Source organism: Sinohyriopsis cumingii, chromosome 6 (genome assembly GCF_028554795.1).
Source record: "Sinohyriopsis cumingii isolate HCF-2022 chromosome 6, ASM2855479v2, whole genome shotgun sequence".
In the NCBI taxonomy this organism is placed as follows: Eukaryota; Metazoa; Mollusca; class Bivalvia; order Unionida; family Unionidae; genus Sinohyriopsis; species Sinohyriopsis cumingii.
The window spans coordinates 41,666,077-41,678,313 of record NC_142966.1 but is presented as its reverse complement, the minus strand read 5'-3'; the positions used below and the strand labels follow the sequence as shown (position 1 = coordinate 41,678,313).

At 34.4% G+C, this 12,237-nt stretch overlaps 1 protein-coding gene across 10 annotated transcripts in view; it reads right to left on the bottom strand.

Moving 5' to 3' along the window:
* LOC149796782 (rho GTPase-activating protein 26-like) overlaps positions 1–12,237 on the bottom strand; it is a 168,347-nt gene that overhangs the window by 125,147 nt on the left and 30,963 nt on the right. For all 10 annotated transcript variants that reach the window (XM_089961428.1, XM_089961431.1, XM_089961429.1 and 7 more), the window contains exon 3: positions 3,574–3,635. In XM_089961428.1, the coding sequence (XP_089817554.1) occupies positions 3,574–3,635 (62 nt within the window). The remainder of the gene's footprint in view (positions 1–3,573; positions 3,636–12,237) is intronic.

Here is a 12,237-nt window from a genome sequence, read left to right as displayed (position 1 = left end):
CAACGTTGTGGTTGTTATGAACAACTCGGTTCTGACCAGGATTTTCTCAGAAATCCAGCAAGGAAATTAGGACAACAGTACCATCCAGTCTATAGTGAATGCAAAGTAGAAAGCAGCAAACACTGCATCAAATTAAGTCTATATTTTGCCATCAATTGGAATTTAAAGATGCTAATGTTTTTATTTAATATCAGTGTGGTTCTGATTATGTGGATGTTTTGCAAATAAGTATATCGTGATCATATCTGACAATGCTAATTCTACCAACTATATCCATCTTCATAAGTGTATTAAATATTTGGAGAAAAAAACGAACAACAAAAGACAGACAAGTTAATAGTCTTCATTCAGATTTGAATTCCTGATTATTTTCCATAGGCTAATATGAAAATATAGCTTATTCTCAATTGAATGACATCAGTTTTTGGTTGTGCATACAGACCCCCTTTGGGACATCAAAACACACTTTTTGAGTCTCAGAAATCCCCAACACTGTCTGGGAATATGGCAGGTATGAACTTTATCTTTTCACAGCTTAGCCTGAGGTCAGTGAATTTCCTGCCAAAATAGTAGTTTTCATAATTTTAATAGTCCAATAGCTGAAACAGTTTCAGTTTTGTCTGATATAATTTTGTGGGAAGATCCTGTGAAGGTTCGGCAGGACTAGTACATTTTTCAATCTACTATACAGTGTTTTATCTACTCATGCATAAAAAAACACAAACTTTTCCAACTTGACACACCAAAATCATCGCCAGTATGTAAACTGATGCACCCCAATGTTATGTTTTGCTGACTAACAAAAAACAATGATTCGATCTACATATCGTCACCGGTACATAAACTGATGCACCCCAATGTTATGTTTTGCTGATTAACACAAAATTAAGGTTTGGTCTAACTACTTTAATGGCTAGATTACAACTCTCCCAAATGGAAAATATGCGCACATCAGTTTCTTATGCTAATGTTATCATAATGCATAAGGTTACAACTGAGTGCAGAGCTGGTACTGATCTTATGCAACTTGTAATTGTCACATTATTTGATGCAACAGGATGTTACAACCATAAAATCACCCCACCCATTAAAGAGGTGGAAAATAAACACATATATTTAAAGTGATTCTCACGAGAAATTATTATTTTATAATAAACCTCTGTCATGCAATGAAGCAACAATTTCCAATGTGCTCAATTGTATGCCTTGCATTGTTCCAAGATACTGTCAGCATTCGACTGAAAATGGCAAAGATCACAAACTGCTGATTGAAGGTCCACACCACCAGGCAGATTTGAATGCAGGTTTGCAAAAACATTCTTTTAAACAAGAGATAACATTGAAATTGCTACTTAAGTGTGTACATTGGCTGAGTGTAGAAGACATCCCTTTTTAAAAAATACAAATCTCTTCTTAATTTAATACCTGACTTAACAGCTGAAGAAACTGCTACCATTGGCATTTTAAAGAATTCTGACAATCAGTATGACTCGCCTAATACCTGTTCAGACTTACTGGAGAGCCTATCAAATGTTGAGGATAGACTTACACATGACCTACAAAACTGGTCATTTGTGACAGCAATGGCAGATGAAAGCACTGACATAGACACCGATATAAGCCGTATCATATATGCTCAGATTATTTCTGACGACATGAAATCATCAACAAGATTTTTAACAAATACAGAATGTTCAGATGCTTCTAGCAAGAGAATTGCCTTATTGGCTTTAGTCTAATATTTTTGTTGTGTATGTAAACAGTATAATTATTTTTTAAAAACTACTGAAAACTGATCATCAACCTGAATAAGACTCATAGGTTTTGGATTTTGACTTGATGAGTCAAATGACTTACATGAAGCCATTTGTAGATACAACACTGACTATACCTTGTGGAGACAAAGAAATCAATGTGAAAGTCTAAACCTCCTCCATTGAATTGGGTTTCAATGCAGTCATTATTTATATAACATAAACTCATCAATTCAAATGTGAAAAGAGTCAATCAAAAGCCACATCACTACCTATGAGTGATTTGTTGAGTACCTCATCAAACATTTACTCAGTACCTAATAGGCATAATTCTGACAAGTGTTCTGAATTCAAGTCCTATCACTGAATGGTAATGCATTTGCTGAAAGCTGGTTCTTCATTTTCAAGTGTTTAATGGAGAGAACTTTCCATATCTATACTGTCTTATTAAATGTGTGGTTGAATCAAACAGCATCCCTATCCTGACAAAGTTTATCATTGCTGTATACACTCGCTTATCAGTCAAGTCCAACTGCAAACTGCATCCAACTGATCCACCCACTTTAACACTACAAACTGCCATAGCCACGATTCTGAAAAGATTTATTAATTTGAAATGGCTGTTTTGGGATGAAAATCCATGACTTTTCAAATTTTTTCTCCATATTTTCCACAACTTTGCCATTTCCTTTCATGACAATAATCATTTTCCATGAATTTTCCATTATGTTTCATGACAAGAATTTTCTCTAGGATTTTGCATAGATTTTCCATGACCATGTGAACCCTGATAACATTTTTAACTTGGGATTTCTTTAATTCCAAAAGGGATTGGTTGATCTCTCAAAGTTAGTGAAAATTAAAGTCTGTGACTTCCAAGATTTACTTCCCTATTCTATGGCAATTACTGTACACCATTCATATAAAACATCTGCCAGACATGCCCCTCTCAAGGAAGAAGGCAAATTATACTGATTTATGTAAGCACATTTAATGACACCAAATAACTATTTGCTATACACAAGCATTCTGAATATATTTTTACTGACTTGGTGCCAAAGTAATGAAGCCAGAATCCCCTTAGAGTGAAATGTGTGCTATAATTCACTGAGCTTAGTTTACTACATACCCATATGGGAACCTAAATACATTTTATTGTATTAAGGAGGGGAAGCCTTTATTCTTTCTACAGTGGGTTCCAAACTTTAAATAAATTCTCAAATGTCTTCAAAATGGTAATTGCACAACAACTATGCTTTTGAAGGAGGGTTCATGAAAAATGCTGCTGACTGAGCAATTTTTAAAGATTTGATTTTAGGTCACTGGTTACTATTTAATGTAAGTGCTATAGAACAAGTCTATGTGTAGTGGTAAATTAATTACCTAATCAAAAAGAATTAAGGGCATCAAATGGCTGAAAATAATTACATGAACATAAATTAACATCTTTGTTTCTGAAGATGCTTACATACAGCAAACTATATGCAATAGAAGGCTTATTAACCCAACACCATTTCATCTTATTAATGTCACTGCACAAGTACTATGGATGAAAATGGAGAAATAAACATCATGCCATTGTAAACAGAAGGCACCTACATGGGGATTCTTCTCAACAATGAGCCTTGCAACATATCATTTTCTTGGTAAGCTTATCCACAGATTGTAGGTGTGTTTTGTCACTCTTACCATGAAAGCATATTAATGTGGCTCGACACTAACATTACAGTTAATGGAAACTGAATTATTTTTGTCACGTCTTTTACAGAATAGGGTGGGGCATCAATTTAATTTGAAATGATCATGTCTTTTCACTCACCATTCTCTTCCTCTCATCTTCTATCCTACTCATTAATTTACCAAACTCCAGTAGAGCACCAGCTGAAATGGACAAGAAGCATATAAAGTTACGATCGGCAACTTAAATCTAAAGCAACAGACTATTTCATAAACATGGTTTCTATAATCTCTTTAAAGTTCAAACTTGTGTGTGTGTTTCAAGGGCCTCCAGCCAAGCTTCAGTGGCTATGTAATGCCTAAATTTCATGAACTAGAGTGTCTGGTGAATGGTAAACAGGTGGCTTTTTGCACGTACTAACGACTGGTGCATTTACCATAAGATAACACAACTGTCCATAAAATTCCAGATGAAAATTTCTTACTGAATAATAATTAAAATATGTCAGTGTTGAAAACAGGTTTCCATTGGCAGGAGACACAGTGTCCACCCCCCAAATTTGGGGGACACAAACTGTTAGAGGGACAAAGGAAATACCTAATGCACTAATAGTGTAATCTTGTTTGCTTTGACAGTTTTGCCACCTTAACTTGTCATGTGCATTGCACAATCAATTTTACCTTAGACACTTACATTATATTACATTACATTATTTAATCATGTGCCTGAGTAACACATGAAAACACAGACAAGCATTATGTCCAGAAGATTACAAATCTAATGTGCAATATACAAATAATTAATTTTTGATTTTGACCACCCCCCCCAACCAAAAAATGCCAGTAGACACCCATGCTAACATTTCAAGATCAAATTAACCAGAAATTAACTGCACCACGGAATCCATTTCTGACTTTGTTCTCTTTTAACTTTGGTGTATGCTCTTTACCTACCAGCATCTATTATAATAATTACTTTCATTTTCTAAATTACTTTTATTTAATCCAAACAAACAAATCATTAATTACATGACAGCCTGGGTATTTGCATGAATTTAGTCTCATTTTCTCATCTGCCATTATTTCAATCGCAAATTAAATCTTTCTCGCATTGGGAGGATTTTAACCAGGATAATAAGTTACACCAATGGCTATCAAGCACTATACATTGCAACTAAGCCGATTATCACGAACTTTTGAATGTTTTCATTGAAATGTTAAATTATTTTAAAATTGATATTCACTGTCATCTTAAATTTGTATCACCTTTTGTGATCTGGGCCAATGGTGACCATAACCAATTACAGGATGTTGGATCATAATCATTGTTACATTACAAGACGTCTTCTGGAGAAAAAACCCATGTCAATATGACTTTCCATTCAGAAGTAATCTTAACAAGATTTTCAAGATGGACAAACTAGATTTTTATATGGTGAAGGACACCTCTAAGTCCATGAAGGAAAGAAATGCTACATCAGAAAATATTTTAATCCAACTGAAATGCTGCACACATCATGTGGGAGTAATGTATTTACTGCATAACCATCATTAACAGACACTTGATACAAAACTATTTATAAACAACAGCATTTATAAACCCTCTTTATAATGATCACCTGCAACTGTATTTATAAACCCTCTTTATAATGATCACCTTCAACTGTTCATATTACAGGGAGAAAATCTGTTTATAACAGACATTTGTAAATCATCTTTTCAAAGTGCATATGCGTCTAAATATAGATATGTTTATAAATGTCAACATTGAAGAACCACTGTAAGTTTTACCTGCATTTTGATTTATAAATAGAGATACCTGTTCATAAAGGCCAACATTTATAAACCCTTAAGTTAACTTTATATTCCCCTATAAACACAGCCTCTGTTTTAAAGGAAAAGATTCATAACCCCATAAGTTTAAATGCATTCTGCACATCTAAATAGAGATACAGCATTCATAAACTGAGGACCTTCCTCTAGATTTATAGGTTGGAGGGTGAGTTGCCAGAGTGCCAGATCTCCCCCAACAGGGATTCAGGTCTTTTGTGAAGTAGCCAGGTAAACCACCCGGCTCCTGTCTGGTAAGGAATGCCCTGATAAACCCTTCTTATATTACTGGCATGTTTCACCTGTACATAGGAAACTTGTTCATAAAAGGCACAGCTAAACCTCTTTTTAAAGTCTGTCTGTATTTTTCACCTCAACATAGACACCTGCTTCAAAAGAACAATTATAACACCTTTCTGGAATTTACATGCATCATTCACCTCTATAATGCAGACACATGTATATAAAGGACACCATTTATCAACAACAAATTTATGTGCATTTCAACTATATATAGAAGACATCTATTGAAAATGGATAACATTTAAAGTCCTAATGCTGACCTGCATCATTCACCGATACATAGATGACAATTATCTATCTAAAATAGAAAACATTAATAAACCCCTTAGTTTTCACTTTCACCCCACTATAAATGACAAAATGCAAAAGTTGTTACTGGTGCACATACTGGTAGGTATACATTACTCGTACTCGTCATGTAGCGGACCTGTTGCAATAACAATCTTCCTGCAGAAGATGCTATTAGAATAAAAATGACAAGCTTTGCCTAAAAAAATATCATGATTACATCTGGAATACATGTCAATTTCCTTCTCTGTCCACTTCAAAGGGAAACGTTATTTCTACACATAAACCTACCATATTTATTTGTATAGCATACACACAGCTGTAAAAAGCCTAGCTTCTGCTCGGACATCATATATCATGCAGCAGAACAAGCCAAAAAGTGTAGACCCTGATCTGCAAGAGCACTTTGTACATAGTAGGTGTGTGTGTGTCTGTGCATTTTGATGTTGATGTGTAGGATTAAAAGTGATATTCTCACAGTGAAGAATATCAGGGTATATGTTGTATAAGAAGAACACTATATATACAAGATATGCAGATATTATGGCATTAATCAGGCAGCAGCAATAAAATGGATATCATATGGTCCCAGAAGATTTGTTATTTCAGGAGACAAAAAAGTTTTATTGATGGGGAGAATGTCTGCACTGGGACGTGCCAGTTAAAAATCCATTAAATAAGAAGATTCTACTTAGCCTGACAGCGATTGATGAGTATCATTTTCATTTAGTCATTCCTAAAGCTAACTTAGTTTTTGCACTCCGCATGGAGAAAACCAGAATTAGATATCTTAGAACAGTAGTCTAATTGGTCATGCAAACTGGTATTGTTTCAAAAATAAAGGGAGGTAAAACTTTAAAAATAAAGACACAATGAAAATTAAGGGGGGAGGGAGGAACTACGTTTAGCTACTAGTATATGGCATTTGTGACTGACTTAAATGACATTAACATACAAAAGAGGTGGATTGCTGAAGCTAAGGGAACTGCCATCATCACAAGCTAAAGGCAATAATCTGGTATGCTCCTAAACAAAAATAGTCATTAGCAATGCAACGCAACAGTCTCCTATACATAAATGAAAGGGTCTGTTTTACTGATTGATACGCGACTGTCCTTGAAAGAAAGATTTTTGGACTGTCTCCATAAAAAGAGCAAAGGTCATGTTAGATCACAATGGGAAGAAACATTTACTCATACGTGCAGCGATTGGTTAGGCAGGTCAATGGATATTCACAAGTAAGAATAAAATCTCTGCACAGCTGCCACAGGTGATTAAGGTGTATAGTGCATTATCGCCTATTGCTTGTGAAGGTACGGGAAATGTAATGGGCAGTGATGAATTAAGCTCAAGAATTCAAATACTTACCACATTTTTACAATCTTTTTTCATACTGTCAAACAGGAATATTTTAGCAGAAGTTTTATCTATCACAGAAAAGGAAAATTTCATTGGTTTTTTACACATTCAAACAACATTAACTCTTGTCCATACTTTAATCCTGCAACCTAGAGGTCAATTAAAATAATGAGACACGTGACCATACATCTATTATGAAGTGTGTTGTTGTTGTTGTTGTTGTTGTTGTGGGGTTTAACGCCATTTTTCAGCACATGATAGGCTATACATCGCGGCCAGTATTAATGGTAGTGGAAGAACCCAGGAAAACCCCGGAAAGAACCACCGACCCACGAGAAGCTACTGGCAAGCTTTCTCACATACCCACATTGGCTGAATCTTAGACTCGAACTGCCGCAGACAGAGGTGAGATGGCAGTGATCCGTAACGAAGAGCGCTTTAGACCACTCGGCCACTCGGGGCCCCTATGAAGTGTGTGAAAGAGCTAATATGGAGGCTGTCAAAAGGTTCAAAAGCACCGACTGTTACACAGACATTATTCTAAATGACACTGTCGATTGTTTCTAAGAGTTCAAGTATAAACTTGATTAGCAAGACACATCACCAAAAATACCAGTATTGCAGTGTAAGTTGCTTAAAATTTTATTTCCAAAATGATTTAAAAATTCACAAAAATATTTCTGAAATATATTTGTTTATTCTTTCATATGTATGTACATGTATTTGTGATAAGTTTGCAATCTGCTTAGATCATGGGTAAACAGCTGAAAAACTATTACTGGTCTATGATACTGTAAGTACTCTTAGTTGAAAACTACAATCCCACTTCTCCCTAATAGCATAGCAAACACTACATCCTAATTACAAGTATAAGTATGCAGGAAATGTTTGTACATGTACAATGAGAGGGTCACTGAGATAGACAAGCATTTGTTAAAGTGTTAATTGAATGAATTGCCAAGAATCAGCTAACTTAGACTCAAGGATAGGGTTCCATCAAGATGTTTCTGCATTTGATTTAGGCCAAAAGTTATGATTTATGGTTCATATAAAAATGCCATCAGAAAATTCAAGCACTTCTTAAGGATATAAATGTAGTTTTCAACACTGTATTAATCTAAACTTGGGAGGGGAGATTTATGAATATGGAGAGTCCAGAAGATGTCAGATTTAAGTATTTCATTCTTAGACAAAAACTCCACAATTTTGTTGAAATAGGAATCGGTGAAGACTCTTGCTTGAGAGCATTTTCAACTGCCTGACCCAATGTCACTTTCATTTCAACAAGCACAACACATATTTCCTTGATTAATTACTTGGCCACCAAAACCCATATACAGCAACAATGTGGCAATCATGTTTGAAAACTTGCTTCCTATAGCAAAGTGTTTGACCAACTTTTATTTTATCAGCCTTCAGACACAGAATCCATTCATTTAAATATTATTAGGTAGTTACTATCTCAAACAAGAATAAATTCTAATTGGTGCATAAAAGACACAAGCGTAAGTCTTACTAAATACAAACTATATATTAGGAAGCAAAATTCCTGGAAGATCAATTTACTGACTTTTTAAATGGATGTTTTTTTCATTCATAATTACACTGTACATAGTAAATTAATGTTTTCCACTGAAATGCAAGTTTTGAAATTCAAGCATATTTTACTGACCAGCATACTTTTAAGCACTTTCCATTAGTTTTGGGGAGCTGACCTTTGAAATTCGAGCACTTTTCAAGGTAATCGCCAAAACTGAAGTACATCTCTCCGACTGTATAATGTGTCTCATTATAGTGTAAATCTGGATATTGTGCACTCCTACTATGGACCCATGACCAAAATCATACTAGTGTATAACAATAAGGGTTAAATGAAAACAAGGTCAAACTTGGTCTCACATCTTCATTTTCTTTCCAAAACACAGTTATTTAAAAAGTTCTGACTGACCATTATTCCATAGTTCTGCATATTATGCTATTCTCAGTATATCACACTTTCACAGATATCATGGTTCCCGTTACAGTATGGTTTGGTACACAGTCAAAAGTAATGGAAGCAGACTACTGCGTTATAATAAAGGAGAGCAGAACGTTTCAAATTAGGCAAACCCTGACAATGCTGTAAACAGTCAATCATTGATACTATAAACAAGAACTCTTCGTTCCCTAACTTCTATATAATAAGAAACATATCTTATCTGTAACCAAACATACTGCATTCTTCCGCCCACCAGAGGCTCAGAGATGAAGACCTAATGCATGTCATAAAAAGTAACTAATGGAGGAAACTTTTTTGCCCGACGATGCATCCAATGATAATATTCCAGCTGTATGACATTTTTTTACATTTGTAACTTACAGATTTGACTATTTTCTGTCTTTATCTTTGTTTTGCATGCCTTTTTTAATTTGTAAACTAGTACTGCAGCTGTATTTAGTGTTTAAAGTTGCTACCTCAGGTGTGCACATTCAAAACAGTCTTCAATTTTTACCAATAAATCTGTAAAATATTGTGGATGTACCAAATAAGGTCTAAATCATTACAAAAGTTGAGAGATACTCTTGTTATGAAAAAGGCAAATAGTAGATAATCTATATCAGATATGACAGCTACCGATGTTTATAAGATTAACAATTATGCCATGTTCATTGAATTTCCTACTTGTTTGAACAGCAAATAATTTAACTCCACTCTGACTAAAACAATAGTCTGTTACTGTATATGAATCATACCACTTTCCAGAAAAACAAAGTAGATATATCTTGCAATATTAAGAAAGGTAAAACATATGAGACTGTTATGAAAATTTCTTCTGGTAATAAAATGAATGGCCATTATGCTAAGGTTATTCACACAATCTGCATGCTCTAGATGCATAATCCGTATGTAAATCCTAATGTTCAGTCAGAAAAATTTCAATCACTTCATAGCCAGGTTCTATTTTTACTGCAACTTTACATTACACAAGCACAAACAGTCCAAATATATTAAATTAGTACATTTTTTGTATTTATTAAATAAATATTAAGCTATCTGTATAAGCTTTTGAGGATAAAAAAAGAAAATATAAATTAAAAAAATTAATAAAAATGCAGTCTTGTAAACAAATCAAGTACAGAATGGCAATGTGCAAAAAGAACGGAAAATCTAGAGGCATGCTAGATATTTGGTCAGGCAAAGAAGCTGAGATAAATAGTTCCAGATGGAATGCAATAACATTATTTGCAAACAGAAATAAACTGAAGAGTACTGTGAAGTGTTGAATTTTGAATTGCAGCAAACTTTAAAGTTGAATGCATTGAGCATTAAAATTTTATCGTATTTAAGCCAGAAAAGTCTTTGTGAAGGGTCACTTCAATCTTTCTTCGTTCATCTTCCCCAATATTAGTGTAAACTTCAAAGGGACAGCATTCCATCTCAGTGAAATTTACCAGGGTATCTTAAGTCCTTAGAAAGTAATCATTTGAGCTACCAACCCAACCGCTTGGCAGGAACCTATGTCCACTTATCATTTTGTCAAAGGGAAATTGTCACACACTGTCGTTCACAGTTGTAAGCTGTCTAAACCTGATGAAAAGAATTAAGATAAATAAGGGTGTACACTTTAGAGCAATCAGACTTTAAAGTGACAACCTTAGTCAAAATTCTTTAGTTTGTGGAAAACATGAAGAGATTAGTGCTTTCCTCATGAAACAAGAAAGGGACCAGGTGGTCATCTTGTAAAAAGAAAGACAGGTTTAGTGCTAGGATGCACAAGTTCTGAAACAGAACAACAATAAAGTACGCAATTTTAGTTTCACGTAATATGCTATTATTTGATTGTTTGTTCTATGCAAATGTGTTTGTTATGACTAGGTTTCCATATTATGCATCATTCAATGTGTTGATGCTTGAGTTGCTATGCAATTTATTTTCATTCAATTTCATGGAAAGTGTTGATGCTAAAATTGTTATGCAATTTACCTGTTTAATTATACAGTTATTAGTTCAATGGTAGAATTGATTGCATGTGATCCAAATGTTCATATGTGTAGGATTTCATAGGGTTATATGAAATAACTTCCTTTGTTTGTTAGGACAATACAGATATCATGAGTTAACGATACTTACCTAATTATATCTGATTTTGTAATGTCTGAATAATCTTGAAGGTTAAGGATTGCTGTGATTACAATTTGTGAATTTCATGCAATAGTAATCGAACATGTAGTAGCATATGTAAAATAATATGGTAATCAGGGATCGTCCTGGGCTTCGCCAAATGTCGCAAATTGCGATTTTTTTCCTTATTGGTGACAAAAATATCCCATCTGGCGATTTTTTTGGCGACATACCTTTTGGTTATTTAATTTGTACATACAATCGTGGATTTTGACTGGATAAATTAAAAAGAAGAACGAAAGGGAGCCACAAACTTAACTAAGCAATGCATTGGAATCAATCTTTTACACAAACGATCCTTTGTTCTTATTGACAACCCCATCTTTACAGTGCATTGTTACATCATAATCTGCTTATGCTGACATCTGGGCTGAGTACTGTATGCAGTGATACAGTCAATCATGCTAACGCACTATACCTACAACTGACCGTCTTCTGAAGACGCGAATAGAACAGATACAGTTAATTGTATGGCTAATCCTTCTGTTTTTTTTAATACATATACCAATACAATAGTTTTGCTGAACCTTCATAGAAAACTGATAACCTTTGAAGTACCGACTACTGTGTATAAATACAAAGCAAATGGAAAAAATCTCAATCACAATTATATCTGTCGCCAGTGCAGCATTTTACTCATTGATCTTTTCCTTTTGCCATCAGTCCCGTGTTACGGCTGCAGAGACTTAAACTCCGCAACAAGAAATAGCAAAAAAAAAAAACAGTTTTGCATAATTAACAATAATTATTTATTTCTCAAAATACAGGAGTGAAAGAATCCCTAAATTGGATGTGAATTTATGCTTATATATACGGTCCAATATTGCCAGGTGTTGACTCGTGTAAGTTTCATTCGTGGGAATG